General features: G+C 40.9%; 1 protein-coding gene across 1 annotated transcript in view; it reads left to right on the top strand.

Moving 5' to 3' along the window:
• PIGK (phosphatidylinositol glycan anchor biosynthesis class K) overlaps positions 1 to 17,180 on the top strand; it is a 66,743-nt gene that overhangs the window by 12,307 nt on the left and 37,256 nt on the right. Inside the window, exon 9 of the mRNA XM_040073181.1 lies at positions 1,140 to 1,312. Coding sequence (XP_039929115.1) covers positions 1,140 to 1,312 — 173 coding nt within the window. The remainder of the gene's footprint in view (positions 1 to 1,139; positions 1,313 to 17,180) is intronic.

Genomic DNA, 17,180 nt, shown 5'->3' with positions numbered 1-17,180 from the left:
ATTCAAGTTGTATTTGCACTGAGCTGATTAGGACCTGTGTTTTTGTCACAAGGGTGCAACCTTGTAAGAGCTGACCCATGATGTAATTTAGGTCTGTGAGCTCTATATCCTGTGGTTGATGGACCTGTTTGTGAAGATCACTTGGAAAATTAATATTAAGGAGAATAAGAGCCCATGTGGAGGGTGACAGATTTAGTCCTGCATGTTAAATCTCACGTGTAAAATGTTCTGTGTGGCTGGAATGGGAAGGACTCACTGCACTGTTACCAGGTGATCTGTGTTGTGGCAAGTGTGGTAGGACTTGTGCAAAATGGCTTTATGTCCATCATGCATTTGTATTGCCTTGAGTGTCTGCTGGGTACGTAACAAACTTGTTACTTAATAGGCATCCTTGTCTTGCCAGGTGTTCTAAACGCTGCAACAGATCTGTCACTGTTCCTTCTGATTTTGTTAGTGCTGGTTTTGTCTTTCAGGTGTTGCAGCATGTGCGGGATATAGGGGATCTGATATGTAGACAAAGTACACGGGTAAAATAAATAATAGGGTATTTAGCTAGTTTGTAGGTGTCACAGGGTGTCTGTGAACTTAATGTAAATAAAGCACTTTTGATATTTTAAGATCTTATGCATTAATTTGGGGGCTATAAGTTAGAAACTAGACCGATGGACTTTCTTTTTCTGATCAAAATGCAAATTTTTGCTTCTTTATGAAGCCTTCAACATAGCTGCTTATCAAAGCTTGTTTAATTTTGCATGCCTCCCTTTGGTAAATATGAAGAAATTATGCCCACTTGTGACTTCTGGAAGGTTATGACAGCATTGCTGCATCTATATTCAGCAATATATTTGTGCATTTATCAGTTAGATGTAATTGATAGTTTGCTTTCACAGGAGCATTTTTAAACTCCAGTGGCATTATTGTAAGGAAAAAGGTTTTCAGAAATGCTTAATCAAGATGTTTATGCATTTTAATGTGTTTTTTCAACATTTTTTTTTTTTTCAGCTGTGGAGCTGGTACTGAAATTAATGCAAGTTACGTGTATCATTTATCTTTCTTTTGAGTAGTAGTTTCATTTTGGAAGGTATATGTAGAGACTGTTGAGTGAGGGACAGGATGTGATTGTCCATCTTGGTTTCCAGTTTCAGGTCTGCCCAAAGAGCTTGTGTGTTTCCACCCCTGGGCACCGAACCGACCTGTTCCAGCGAGACCCGCAGAAAGTTCTGATAACAGATTTCTTTGGCAGCGTCAGGAAGGTGGAGATCACCGCAGAGACGCTCTCCTTGGACCGGGACGTGGCTGGATTTGAAAGCGAGTAAGTAGCCATTGTTTAGACCTGATTTGTATAGCTTTTGCCACAAAAATGAAGTAGTTGTGTAACTGCCAAGGAAAAAGAACTCTGAGTTCCTGTCATTTCTTACAAGGAATCAGGGAGTTAATATGGACCTCCTACTGTGGTGAAGTTGTCAGCTGAAAGCTTTGTTTAAAAGTGCCCACTCCTTTCCTCACCCTTGTAAATAAATGCTGCTTAAGACCAAGGTGTGAATGTCGACAACCACAGAAACTGTTTAGAATTTTCTTTCTTCCTTAATGTTTCTACTTTAGTGCTCAAATATTTTGTTACTGCAATTCCTGCTTGTGGTAGTTTGTCCCCTCCCACCCCAGATAAGCTCCGAGTATAAGCTATCAGGTTAGGTGTTTAATACCAATTAGCTTTTTAATAAATGCTTTGAGTTCTATGAATTCTCTGGCCTTTGACATTATCTTGTCCTGAGAATTTTTGTTCCTGAGATTCAGTGATTCATTTGATTAAAATTACTGGTGCAAGTTCGTTGGTTGAAGTTGTAACAGGGCTTCCTTTGTGGATGAAGAAACAAGTGTAACCTTCTTTGTATTTTTGGGATTCTGTTGCCACCTATTGGGAAGATGTAAAGGAAGATGTGCTTGTTCTGTAGGGTTTATTTAGCATTGTACTTCCATTTCTGTTATGACTTTTGTGCTCAATGATACTGCTCTGTAGGAGGGGGAAACAAAGGGTAGAAACATTGTGTTATATCAGGGACTAAATACTTCTCAGCGCATAAATTTATGTAAATTCCTGTCGGCCTTGTTGTTTACTGTTGTTCAAGCCAGTGGATAGCAGTTTTATTTTTTTTAAGATAACAGTAACTCTGGTCCTTGTCATTATTAATATCCTACAAGGTTTAGTGTATTTCATATTTTACTTTCATACTGTATTTATATCTGGATCATATGCATTAGTACATACGATATAAATCTGAAATTAGTTTTGTGATTCCTTAGTATAGAACAGTCCTTAGTGACACTAAATTTGTTTTTTCACTGAAGAATAAAAAAGGTCTTGGCAAGTAAGAGACATTTTGCTACTCAAAAACCACAATAAAAACTTACCTATGTGGGTTTCTAATTTGTGGACAATTGAGAGGAGAAATAGATTTTGAAGGGCTTTACTATTCTGAAACAGGAAATGACTGGTTGGAATTTTCAGCTTTTTGTGTGTGTGTGTGTAGTTTGGTGGCAGTAGTGGAGGGATTTTGGTGCCTGACACTACTGGACTGCACACATGGAAGCCTGTTGAGAAATAGGCACTCATGCACAGAGAGGAATATTATCCTTGTGAAATGTTCTGATAGTTAATGAAAGCTGTTTTACATTATCATGGCAATTCCACTTAAGTCTGTGAAATTGGAAGGGATGGGGACATGCTGATTTAATAGTTCTCCTTTATACAATTTTCTAAAAAAGTACTTAAGTTTTCGGTGTCTTGTTACCATTTGAAAAGAGTTTATAGACAATATGTTTTTAATGGAGGAGAAAATATAGAATTTGTTTAAAAAGTACTGGAAAATTGTGATACAGCTCTAACAGACAGTGATATGGAGTGCTTAATAAATTCCTTAAGCAGAATTCCGAGGTCAGTTCCTCTTGGGATGACAGCTCTGTTTAGCTACAAAAAAATTTAAGAATTACAGCTTGAAATGAATTTATTAAATGAAAATGTTAGTGCTTTTTAAAAATGCAATTTTGGAGTGTCTGATCTACAAGAGCTAGTTACTCTGTTTTTTTAAAAGAATGTTACGAACATTACACACATCTGTTTCTGAGGGTGTTGAGAAGGCAGGCGGAACACAAATTACATGATTTTTGAATAGGTACTACCACTGATTGTCCCAAAATAATGTAAGAATGACTCCTGAATGAAAGAACGCGAGTGCTTATTCTTAACCCTCTCAGTGTCAGTTAAACCATTCTGCAATGGCTGCTGACACTCTGAGGTAAAACAGCTGGGGAAGGATGGGGCAATCACAGCCTGGTTTATTCTTTTTTGTTTCATTGGGAGAGAACTAAACCTAGCTTATTAAAAGTGAAATAATCCTTCCAAAATAGTTATGACTAATCTTGTTCATGCCCAATGTTGGTTTAAAAGCCCTGATGAAGAAAATAATAAGGAATTGAACTTGGGCCCTTAAGAGTTTTTAAGATTTATTGACCAAGAGGTATAGATACAAATATATACTACTGGCACATGAAAAATTTGTATTGCATCGGTTATTAGTGTGAAGATGTTATTGGTTTAATATTTAATGAAGTCTTGAGGCTTCATTCGTTTATGAATCATGTCCTCTGTTTTATTCTTCCCTCAGTGTTAGCTCGATACCTTTTTTCTTCTCCTTTTTCATGTTGGTGGCAGTAGATTGCTGCAGAATGTTTGTTACAGAGCATAATCAGAAAATAAAATCCGGGCCTCAACTCTGACAGAGTCTTAAGTAGTCCATGTTAGATCTGATTTGTTTGTTTTAAAGCTGCAGGTGTCACATGTGCAGATAAGGACATTAAAAGCCAAATGAACAAAAGAGGTAAACCGCTGATTAACAGATTACGGGTAAAGAAGATGCTGTCGTGTGAGGCATGAACACGTAGCAGGATTCTACTGCTGGCAGACTGTTCAAGTTCTCATCTTGCCCACTGCTGTGACTTTGCCAAATCTTTTCAATAGAAGTTTGTTCTTTTGTTACACAATTGCTTAGCAATTACTTGGTTGTACAGATCCGCTCCCGAGCCCAGCGTGAGCCATAGCTGTGCAACCAGATCAGAACTGGCAGCTTCACGTGGAGCTCATGCCGTGACATTTGATGAGTGAGGCCTTTGAAGTTTCCTCTGGCTTGGGCTGAGGCTCATACAGAGAACAACTACTAATTAACCAAGAGAAGAGGCATTCTTTCTATCCACGTAGTGGTAGGTGAATATTTGCGAGTAAAAGCTTTAAAAAATAAAGAGAAGGTTCCTCTGCTATTTCCTTTCTTCGTAGCTGTTTCAGTCTAAGCTGTGTTCACTTCAAAGGGCTTGTTCTGCAGCTGCCTCAGTCCTGACAGGGATCTGTAGCTGCCAATTTTAGCAGAAAATCTGACAGTCTGGGGGTTCTGAGGCTTCAGATGGTTATGTTTTGTCTAAATCCCCATGCAAGTGCAAAAAGTCAGCATTAAGGAGTAGAAGAAATCTTGCTTCTTTGGGGGAGGAGCCTTGCAGGTTTTAGAACATTTAAAAAATTAGGGGTGTGTCTTATAAACTTAGATTGTAACTCTACAGCCAGTTGGAACACTTTCTCCTTTTCTTGTTCTTGTTATGAGGAAAAAGACCTGTATCAGCAGAAAGTGTTGGTAAAAATTGGGATGAATATTTCCCTTGAGGGCAGTAACAAGTGAATTATACACAGCATCATATAAAACCATCCTAGTTTCATTGCTTTTGAGAATTAGGCCTTGTATTTCATACTTCTGTTATGAAGAATTGTGATCCTACTGGCAGTGACTGTTTTCCTAAAAATAAGTAAACTGGTTGCTTGTGTTAGGAGGGTTGCATGTGTAACAGGCTAATTATGAGTAAGTAATTGGTTCATTTGCAGAGTAGTACTAGCTAATGTTTTCCCAATCTATTTTGTGTGTGGGTGTTGGTGTCTCTTTCCTGTCCTTTCTTCTTTTCCACCAGCGATTTTCAATTTGATGTGCTTAATAATTAGAGCTGCTTTTGTGTGATCCTGAAGCCCTGGGGAATGCACTTTATGAACCAATAGGTAATTTATTTATTTGACAAGTAGACGCTGCTCCGCCCAGTGGGCTTTCGTTAAAATAAATGTCCGGGTTTGTTCCGAGATCCCCGTTCAGTGTGTACCACTGTACTGTGGTTCTTTCACGTTTCGTGGGTCACATTTCGGACGATTTTGCCAGCTCACGTTTCCGGGCAGGTTCGCGGGGCCGGGCGGGGATCCCGCACCGCGCGGGGCGGCAGCGCCGGGCGCACCGCGGCCGCTCCCGGCCGGCGCCGGCAGGTGGCGACATCGCGCCGGAGCGCGGCGGGCGGGGCCGGGACCGGGACCGGGACCGAGACCGGGGCTGGGACCGGGGCTGGGACCGGGACAGAGACCGGGGCTGGGACCGGGACAGAGACCGGGGCTGGGACCGGGACAGAGACCGGGGCTGGGACCGGGACAGTGACCGTGATCGGGGCTGGGACCGGGACAGTGACCGGGGCTGAGACCGGGACAGTGACCGTGATCGGGGCTGGGACCGGGACAGAGACCGGGGCTGGGACCGGGACAGAGACCGGGGCTGGGACCGGGACAGAGACCGGGGCTGGGACCGGGGCTGCGACCGGGACAGAGACCGGGGCTGGGACCGGGACAGAGACCGGGGCTGGGACCGGGACAGAGACCGGGACAGAGACCGGGGCTGCGATCGGGACAGAGACCGGGGCTGAGACCGGGACAGAGACCGGGGCTGGGACCGGGGCTGGGACCGGGACAGAGACCGGGGCTGGGACCGGGACAGAGACCGGGGCTGGGACCGGGACAGAGACCGGGGCTGGGACCGGGACAGAGACCGGGGCTGGGACCGGGACAGTGACCGGGGCTGGGACCGGGACAGAGACCGGGGCTGGGACCGGGACAGTGACCACAGCCGGGGCTGGGACCGGGACAGTGACCGTGATCGGGGCTGGGACCGGGACAGTGACCGGGGCGGGGACCGGGACAGTGACCACAGCCGGGGCGGGGACCGGGACAGTGACCACAGCCGGGGCGGGGACCGGGACAGAGACCGGGATCGGGAATAGGGCTGGGACAGTAACCATAACCGGGGCTGCGACCGGGACCATAACCGGGACAGAGACCGGGCCAGTGATCGGGGCTGGGACCGGGGCTGGGACAGAGACCGTAACCGGGAATGGGGCTGGGACAGTGACCTGGGCAGCGACCGGGACAGTGACCGGGGCCGGGACAGAGACCGGGACCGGGACTGGGACAGTGACCGTAACCGAGACTAGGGCCGGCACAGAGACCCTAATCGGGGCTGGGACCGTAACCGGGACCAGGGCTGGGGCAGTGACTGGGGATGTGACCAGGACCAGGGCTGGGGCAGTGATCGGGGATGTGACCGGGACCACGGCCGGGACCGGGGCTGGGACAGGCCCCGCCGTGCCCGCCCCGCGCCCCGCTCTGTGGGATCCCTTTGGAATCAGACGGGTGTGGAAACGGGGTGTTCAACTTGGTCCTTGTTCAGTGGAAATTCATGGGATAATGGGAGGGTTTTGTCTTACTTTCCACTTTTCCTACTGGGCGGCAACCTGGTAGAGATGTAACATGTTTCAGTTTCAGAGTAATGTCAAAATAGAAGAAAACCTCAGAATTTAGCAGGTGTCTATTCATTTGAATTGCCAGTGAGATTAAGAAGCTGTTACTTCTAGGTCCACAAACATCTTCAGATGGGTATCATAATTTTTCCCATGAAGAACACGAATAGGTTACACATGTACTGTGTTTTCCTTTAATGTCTTACAAATTTATTCTGCTTTAGTGGTAAATTTGGATTTTGTAATCTGTGTGTTTTCTAATAGCCTACAAGTAATTACAGAAGATGGATGAACCAATACTTGCTTGCTGGATTTCCTGAAGTATTTTGTAAATATATTTGAGGTTTCTTTGCTTGCATAAAGATAGGTCAATATATACATAGACATATATACACACTCCTATACCTGCTAGTATAAAAGAACTTTCCAAGGTAATACAACTGAAATTAGTATGAAGATTGTAGAAGGAAAAATTATGTAGGAGGACACAGTCTCACTAGTATAATGTTGGTATAAAATAAATAAGGATGACTGACAGTATCGAAAGGAACTGCAGGTATAAATTGTGCTGAGAAGACTGAAGTGCTATGCATGGTAATTACAGTTCCTGTTTGGCAAAGTATTTTAAAAAGTAGCTTTGGACAATTTATTTTCTGGTCCTTTGAAAGGATTTTTGACCATGCATTTTGACAGATTTTGAGGGGGTTTTAGTAACAAAAAGAAAAAGTTTTCTTTCCAAACTGTAGCTCTTGACTCAGATGTTCTTTGGTGATTTTTCCCCCTCTTCCTCCAAATTTTTGTTGTGTGTGTCATCCTGCATTTTTTTCTATGAGAAAACTTCAACTGTTGTCACCAGGTTGTGCTTCTATCATTTCACATTTTCAGTGCAACACTACTTTGTTGAACCGGTATATAGTTAGTGATTTCTATGTATAATTTTAATAGGCAAAGAAACTTCTTGGTCTGTAGAGGTACCATGAAGCACATCCAAGTCAATGGCAGTATTTTGTTCAGCTTTTGAATCAACTTCAGTACTTTATATTCTTCACAAGTAACTTAGATATGCCAGTTGACTGGAGCACGTGTGGTGTTAGGCAGTGGACTGGTCTAAAATTTTTGCATGGCAAATTTAGTGGGAGATCTTAAGTATATCTAGTAGATTTTAACATCATCTAGGCAACTTGAGAATATCCAGATATCACAGGATATTTGATCTAGGGGTTTTAGTTTGTTTCCCTTTATTCCATTCCTTTTTATACCTTCCCTATGTAAAATTCTCATTTTGTTTCATTATTTCTTCTTCATCTCTCCTCCCTGTGTGATCTTTACCTGCTATTATTTTTGCAGTTGAGCAGGCTGCTTTATAATTGCAGTCTCCTGAAGTGCTTGTTATTCTTTCTGGTGCTATTTATATGGAGGTCCTGGCTTGATTTTCTTGCTTTGCTGCCCAGGTGCTAAATAAAAATTAATGTCTGTTCCTAGTAGTATTTCTGTAGCTGTGTGCTCTATGTTGCTGCTGAAGAAGACCATGAAAACACCTGTAGTATTTGGCATAAGTCTGACCAGGAAATATTTTCATGTAATTTTGGCATGTTTTCAGCACTGAGATAACATTGGAATTTCAATAAAACTGTGTTACTATTATTTGCTTCCTGTCGGAAGTACCAGAACTGCCACTGATGTTTGTTGGAATACTCTTCCTGTGTGATTTCTAGCAGAGTGAGGAAAAGCAGAGGTGAAGAGAAGCAGGCATCTGGAAAGAGAGATTGTGGGACCCTTAGGTCTTTGGAATTTAGAGACCAAGCTGACATTGGCATTCCTTATGCCCTAGAAATTAATCTGGGCACATAGTTACTAAATTTCCAAGGTTCAAGCAACATTACTGCTTTTTAAAAATACAGTATTAAGCCATTTGCAAATGCTTTTAGTCTTTGCCTGTTTTCATATTGTGAAAAAGCTTACACTTGATTTTTTTGAGCGCCTGAGGGATGACCTTCTGAATGGTCAGAAATTTCTGCCTCTGAAAATTTGTGTCTTGCCCAAAGCTATGGAGGGAAAGGAGCAGTCTGCCTTCACAACATATTTATATAACAGTGGGTAAAACACCATAAAATTGATCTTGGTCTACATCTTCCAGCCCTCCCAACAGCAGGGTCCTTTCTCAAGTCAGGCATTTGCTGGACCGAAGGTATCATCATACAGCTATTACATTTATTACTGACATGCAAGTCCCTGAAGGCCAGTTGTTGGTTTTGGTGAGCTGCATGATGGTCTGGAAGACTGAGATGTGTCCCTGAACTGCTTGTTTCTGGAGGCTCTACTGCACTCAGAGAAGCTATGCTGCACAGTGGGCATACTGAGAGACCTAGTTCTTTAGCAAAGAAGTGGAATGTAAGTTGTGAAAGAAGAGCTGAACTCCGAAAAAAGCATTGCATTGTTGTCAGGCATCCCTTTTCTATCCAGCTAGGTCTTTGAGTAGACCAGTGCAGGTTTTTTATATCAGGGGAGCAAGAAAGTCACAGTTGCATCAAAGGATGGAAAGAAAACAGGAGGTGATTACAAAAGGCGATTCTGATCGCATAAAGCACTGGATTTACAGATGGCATGCTGAGCACTGTTTAATATTACTTTATAAAATGCAATAGTTTTATGTGTTTGGTCAAGACTATCAGAAATCTATAGAAACAGATGCTGAATACATCTACTGAAGTGCCCAAGCTACTGCTAAGATTATTTTATAAAATTTGTAGGATGGCATGTGGTGAGATTGATCTTTCAGGAAAAGATAGTAATACTGCAAACAAAGAATTTACTGCAAAATGGGATATATTCAGCATTTTTGCGGGCAGAAGACTGCATGAAGGATTTGTTATTAGTAAACACCACGAGAAACAAACAAGAAGTAATGAAGCATAGTAAAGTCTTTTCTATCCTCTGAAGTGGAAAAATAATAATGAAAAAAAAGGATGAAAGCAGGATAGTAGGGAGCTGGAGGAATACCTGTTCTGAGGTTGGATATGTTGTATCTTTTGAATCCTAGTAAACGTAATTCCTTTGGGTCCAGTTTATTATTTGGCGATTGCAAATAACGGGGATGGCAACTGAAAATGTTCAGCTTTTACAGAATGATGACGGCCCACCTCTGCTCTGCCAGATAAATTGGGCTCAAGTTTGTATGATGAAAAAGAACTGATAAGGTTGAAACCCCCTTAGTCATCTGCTTAGAGATCAGAGCTAATTTGGAACATGAAGACAGGCAGGATTTTTCTTTCACAAAATGAACTGGAAGTTGCTACTCTGTATAAGTGTGAAGATGTGTTCGTAATCTGTAATGTAGCACCAGAATTTCTTGCAAACTGAAATTACTATTTTTTAATGTAACCAAAATATATTTATGTTTCTTATGGATGCAGGAATTGTTCAAATCAGTGGGCTCCCAAGATATATGGATTGAAGCCGCAAGACTGTTTAGGGAATTCCCCTTTCGCTTTGTACGTACTACATGAGATTAGTGAGAGCGCAGCATTATTTGAACAGCATTTTGGCGATAGGCAGGAATGAGAATTTAGAAGCAAGATTGGAGAGGGAGAACGTGTCTTCTTCCCACCCCAGCCAGGTGTTGAGACAGGAATAGTTCAGTCCAGGAGCTCCCAAGAGAAGACAAGACCACAATGGAGGCTAGAATCTCCTTTCCTGTAGGGAGGGGAAGAATAATTGTTGAGCATTGGTATTCACAGTTGCTTTAGTATAAATTCCTTGAATTATGTGATAGACATTTAAAATTTCTCTTTCTGCTGGTTAAAAAAAGTTGCTGAAGTGTAGCTGATGTACCAGTTTACTCCTCTACTAAGGGAATGGTTTGTCAGAAACTGAAACAATTAAAAATGTTGCACCTTCCTCCTGCCTTCTGTTGCTGGATTTTTAATTTTACAGTGGTATTTTCTCTGTAATTCTCTGTGTAATTGCTGTGTGAAAAACATTAAAAAACCCCAGTTTTGGAGGGATCAGATGTAGAGGAAGAGACTGAATAATACTTGTAATGCATTGGTATAATTTTAGACACTGATTGAAGGATAAGGAAAAGCTCTGTTAATCTTTCAGATTAATCTTCAACAGATGATAATCTTTAAATCGATGTTATGTTTTCACTCTTTTTGTCTTTCATATCTCAATATTTTAAAAATGTTCATTAGATTGTTGGGTTTTCAGCAGTGATATATGTCAGACATTTAGATTCATACTTTGTAAAAGTGGGTTACCTCTTGTGCTTATTCTGCAAAACGTTTGAATTCACGTTTAGCACGAGGAATCGGAGTACCCTCGCCAAGTTAGCCATTACGGAGGGTGGGTTTGCTGTCCTGGGACTCTGGACGTTGTTCAGCCGGAGCTGGGTGCATTTCCCCGCTCGGGGAAGCCAGCCGGGCTGTCAGAGTGGGGCGCAGGGGCGCATCCCCCAGGGCCCGAGGCAGCCCTTCGCAGGCGCTCCGGTCGCACTCGCTGGCGTGGCAGGTGCGCTGCCCTCGCTGGAGAGGGATTCACGGCGAGGGGAGGGCGGAGGCTCGGTGTGCCCCTCGCCGAGGGCACGGTGGCACGGAGGGGCAGCCTCGGCCTGTGCCCGGGCCGTCCCTTGCCGTGCCGTGTGCCCGGGGCCGGCGGGGCTCTCCGAGGGACGGGCGGACGGACGGACGGCTGGGGCTGCTCGCTGCCGCCGTGTTTTCCCCGTGGCCGCCTTCCTGGAACTGCGGTCCGAGGCCGCCGTTGTGCTGGCAGGAGCTTTCCAAACCTGAGGCCAAACCTGGCTTGCAGGTTATCCATCTGAATTTCCTCCCAAGCAGCGCAGCACTCTGAGGGATGGGGATGGTTAGATCTGCTGTGCAATCGGAAAGATTACCCAATTGTAAACTGTATGAAAGGAGTAGATAAGAGGATGTTTTTCCTCTCGTTCCGCAGTAGTTTTTTAAACTTGACAGGTGGAGTAGTACGTACAATATTACATTTGTATTAAATAATTTCAGTGAGATAAAAATCAGAAAGGGTTACTTGTATACCTAGATGATTCCAGGTCCTGTGTTATCTGCTAGTGTTACCACTTGTCTACGTTACCATAGGCATGCTCTAAAATTTCAGTAGTATTTTTGGGTTTGAAATAATAGGGCAAAAGTTACACCTCTGAATAGTTAACAATTTATAACTCTTTTTAGTTTGGGAGAATATAGTGAACCCCGTAGTTAGTCCTTGGTTTATCTCAATTTAACTGTAACATAATATTTAAGCTTCACAGTTCCCCGCTGGCTAGTATTTTTTTTTCTGTTGGTTACTTAAGAGTCTGAACCATGACTTCCTGCTAGAATAAAATGGGAATGAAGACTTCTTGCTGTAGGTCTAAATTTTAACTGGGGAATTGGAGCAGAACAGCCACTAAGTGAAACTGCTCTAAATCTCAGCCATAGAGGACGTAACCTCTGTTTCTTCCTCAGCTGTCAAATAGAGTGCCCTAGTTCCTTTTTCCTTTGTGTGTGGTTTCCCTCTGATATAGTTTTTACTAACAGGTACTTTATTACAAAATATTCTGAGCTGACTTCTATCTTATTAGATGCTTAGGAGCTTTTACAAATGTCTCCATAAAAATATATGGCATATCTGTAAAATGGATAAATCTGCACTCTGCTGTAATGTTTTAAAACTGGAAACTGTGTGTGCACACAAAGAAAATGTGGTTAGATAGAAAACTGTCCTTAAATCAGAATATTTCTCTGTGGTTTGCAAATCTAACAGCACTACTGAGAAATAATAGGCTGTTTATTAATCTGTGGGTTTATAAAGTAATTTAGGAAGGACGAGGGAAAAGGCATGAGAAGTCTTCCTGTGGCAGAAAGACTTCTCATGCCATAGATTCAAAGATGGTTTACATCAGTGTCACTCTAAATATTTTATACTAATAGTAGTTGTGTTTATGTGATGTGTCTGTTCAGTTACTAATGAGCAGCTGTGTCATGAAAACAGCTTCTCCGGTTGTCATTCTTGGAGATGCTTCCAGCAACACTGGAAGCTGTGGAAAGGTCACGGATGAGAACACATTTCCAGTTGGTGGCAGAGTGTGGGAGAAAAAAAAAAAAAGTAGGTTTTGTATGTAGCTGTACATATTCTGCAAACAGAGGGATTCCATTCTGGTCACAAAATTCTTATTATATTGCACTATTGAGGTTTTGTGCAAACATAATTATTATTTCTTCAACGCTATGGGAGAGTATGCATGAGCCAGTTGGTAATTCTGTGCCATATTATGACTGTTCTTAAATTCAGATAATAGTAAATATAAAACATTTAAAATTACAGTGCAGTTCTTAAAACGTTATCATTATCACCGCATTGAAGTTTTTGTACATTTATGTGAGTTTTATGGATGGAAATAATAGATGCAAGAGATGTCTTAGAATAATAGTGATTAGTAGTTTGATGTGGTATTTATTTGTGGTGGTACATCACCCAGGAGGTGCTTAGTTGAGTTTTTAGATAGCCTAGGTAATTGTTTCTAACCGGTTTCTTACTGTTTCTTTCTGCTTTCTCTGGTTGTAAAATGAAGTCCTTTATGAGATACATTGAGACTGGAAAGAAAAAGTAGGGGGAGGGGAAGCTCATTTTACATCCTGGTAATTATATCATAAAATGCAGCTATGGAAGAGACCTAATTGCTATGTGAATGTTGCCCGTATCTCGCTGTGAGCATAAGAGAAAGCTGTAGAAATTGTGGTGATACAGATATCATTGGAAAGGAGATCCCACCTACTGAGGAAATCCAACCATCTTTAATGTGCCAAATGAATATGCAACCTGCACATGGTAACAAACTGAAGTCTCAGTAAAACTAGGGTAATGTAAATTGAAACAGGGAAAAATGAATGTATTAATGCATTTTGTGCCTACTGTGCTCATCTAGTAATCAGATTATTTTGTTAAATGTAATTAGAATTGTAAAAAGAATAATTATATAATAAAGCTAACTTAAAGAAACAAAATTGTTGAAACAAAGAGGAGCAAATTGTAGATTATTTATTTTCACCTTGTAAAATAGAAGTGTAGTTTTTAGGTATGCTACTTAACATACTGAATTGAAAAAAGTTAATAGGAGAGGAGGGAATCAGGAAATCAATATAATCAGAGATAACAGCAATATGCATGTTAGTCATCTACTCAAGTCAAAAAACATAATGTGCTTCTGATTATAAAACCTGAAATTAAGGCAAATTTCCATAATCATAATAAAAGACAAAAAGATGAATTATTACTGTTGAGGCAAATGGATATTGGATGCAATCCTTCCCCAGAGAAAGTAATACAAAATCATTTTCAGAGTTGAATTCTGCGAAACAGTAATTTTCTTAGCTTAGAAAGCCTTTTTCTTTTTGCTCATGTTTTTGAAACTGCTTAAGAAAATTACACCGTTAAAGGTAATTAGTTTTAAGAAGAGTTATTTCAAAAGCTGAACTGGATCAAACTGTCTCCAGCCTGTAAACATTACAAAGTCAGGGGCCTGGTTCAGGTCATTATCTTGGAGTAAAACTTTAGTCCAGTAATGCTACTTTTCAGCCTCATTTAGTGAGTGAAGTAGTTGGTCTCCTTGTTACCAAAAGTTTGGTCTGGATTTATTTTTTGAATGTTCAGTCCTGTATGTTCATTTAGTTTTGTGTCATTTAATCAGCTCAGTCTGATTGAATAGCTGTGTGTATTACTTTTGGTGAGTAAAGTTCTCCTGAGAGGTTCTTCCTATCTGGAGCAGAAAAAGATAGCCTTGTCCTGTAGAAAATATCAATATAATCTCCTTTGCATGAATACAAGGAAAAGCAAACCTTTAAGACCAAATCTGCATTGAAAAATTTAGCCCCAATCTTAAATATTCTTGGAAGACTAGATTTAAACTAGAATCTTGGGGAAGAATGTTCAGAAATGGCTCAAAATTTTGCATATATGTCATCTCTTTGTTGGCATATGCAGTTTGTTTCCTGTAGGTTATAGATCAACTTGGTAACGGACTGTGTGCTGACCTTAAGATATACTGGATTAAAGTGACCAGAAGTATTTTTTTCTGTGACGGGAAGATTTGTACCAATGTTAATCTGTAGTGGAAATGCAGTAAATAACACAGTTCTTATTTAGTTTAGTTGTGTCCTGCTTAGTCTGTGGAAAACAGCAGTGATTACTTTTCTTTCAAAAAAGTTCCTCACAAGGTTTTCTGTTCCTCAAGCATTGCTGTTTTTAAAAATTGCCTTTATCTTTCACCTGCATAATATGCAGATTAAAAGGAAGAAAGACATGTGCTCAGACATTTAAAAACAAACAAACCCCCTAAAAACTCCTGCTTTAATTGCTAGTTTTCAGAATTTAGCAAAACTTACCATTTTTTTCATTTGCTGTTGTGAAATACCAGGATTCTCAACTGGTACAGTATCCAGCACCTTAGTCAAAGAGCTATTGTTATAGAGCAGATAAGATTAAAAAAAAAGCCATTGGGTTTGATGAAAACCTGCATGAACATTGAGGGGGAAAAAAGCCAGAGTTACCATAGCAACCACCAGTGCTTTAGAAAATAGCTGAGTAAAAAGAGCAGAAATGTAACAGAAAATATGAGGGCCATTTCATAAAGCATTAAAAATATAAATGAAATTTAAGGCAAATATGATTACTGCTCAGTTTTTATCTTAAAAATCCCTGATAAGCAGCAGCTTATCTTTATTTAAAAACAGGACCACTGTTGATAAAGTTTTAGTGTTTAGTCCCCATTAGACCCTATTAAGGTGATACTTTTGTGAATTTGGTTAAAAATGATTGAAAGTTTTATGAGTTGTTGTTTGTTGGGGGGTTTTTCTTAACTTTTTTTTTTTCCTCTGCAAATGGTTTTCTGAGAAACTGCAGTCTTAATCTGTGAAGAAGAGTGGGCTCTGATAATGTCCTTTATGGTATAAACATGACCAAAAGTCCAGTTAATAAATGTGGTCCCACGTTGGCACTACTGTGAGTTCTTCATGGGGTCAACTGATCACATAGCACTGCCCTTCAGGACAGGTGGAAAAGGCAGTTCATAGACATAAAAATTTCAGGAAAAAGCCTCATTGATAATTTTGGGGGTATGAGCTGCCCATTCATAGCACCTTTCCTTAAAATAACAGGTACAGTTTGTCACCTGTGCCTTTGTATCTGCACCTGTATTCTGATATCAGTGATTAATTTAAAGGCTGAACTTTCATGCTTCTTTTGTCTTTTTTGTCTTTTTGAATGGAGTCAGCATTTGCAGTGTGTGGTATTGGGTATAGAAGTCTGGTGTTTTGCCTATATATTGCTTCATAGTTGTGCAGGATTAGATTTTGTGTGGGTGAGCATCACATGTACGTGGGATAAAATGGCAAGCATCTTTTCTTTCCTAATTTCTGTGTAGCTGTTGTCTTAAATTTGATCTCAGTCCTCATAGAGCAAAATGGCCCATGTTGGAACCTTAACCAAATAAGAAAAGTATGAAAAAAATCACTTCAATATTCTGTCCTGAAAAACAGCTTCATATGAGGGTTGAAACAATCTAAAAGTTTGAAAATGACAAGGGAAACAACAAACGCTTTGTCCTTTCGTAATAATACAGTCTGATCCAATTCTTGCCTCCTCTTCAAAGGACTGTTGTGTGCTTGGCTGCAGCAGAGTTATCCTCTCCCATTGTTAGAAGATGATTCTGTGTGTAGTAGGAGATGGTACTTAACTGTCCTAGACAGAGCTGTAGCCTGGGGCTTTGCGTGCATGTCAGAGCAGTTGTTACTGGCATCTGTTTCTTTTGGAAAAAAAGGCATTGTTTCTGAGCAAACAGATTTTGGTTATTTTATAAACCACTGAGAAACAAAAGTATTTCCCTCTCCTCTGATCTCATATGGAAGTTTATAGAAGGGTGAAATACTTGCGTCATTACCCAAAGTCTTCCTGTGCATCCAAATCAGACATTTGTGTTGAGTTCCGTATCATAAAGTGGGTACAGCATTTTTTCTCCTCTGCTGTTGTCAGAGTAACAAATACACATCTGTATGGAAGTGAGAACTGAAACTGATTAAGTTGAAATCATGAAATAATGAATTTTGTAAGAAAGAAAGGTGGTGGGAATTTCTGTAAATGCTTAAGGTCCCTTCTCTGCAAAATTCACATGGTAGATCTAGAGGTATTTTGGCACTAATCTCTTGTTTAGTTGCCTTGTCGAAAAATGTTCTGTAGTGCCTCTATAGTACAACTTCTGCTCCAGATCAAATGCAGCAGACTTCTTGCTCCAGTATGTGAGTTCTTCCCTAGGAATAACTAGGAAAAGGATGCATCCTGTACAAGACCAGTTTAGTGTTTCAATACAAGCCTTACGTGGCATATTTAATTGATTCTTGTCTGTTATCAGGTTGGGATTTGACCTAATAAACTTCTCCAGTGTGGCTGGACTTTGTGTAGTAGTTCTGTGCTGGGGCAGTGGATTATAAAGCAGTCAGGTAATGAGCACAAACTGTGGGTTGAGAACAACCTGG

This window comes from Hirundo rustica, chromosome 9, assembly GCF_015227805.2.
Source record: "Hirundo rustica isolate bHirRus1 chromosome 9, bHirRus1.pri.v3, whole genome shotgun sequence".
Lineage (NCBI taxonomy): Eukaryota > Metazoa > Chordata > Aves > Passeriformes > Hirundinidae > Hirundo > Hirundo rustica.
Note: the sequence above shows the minus strand (reverse complement) of the source record. Positions and strands in the feature narration are given on the sequence as shown.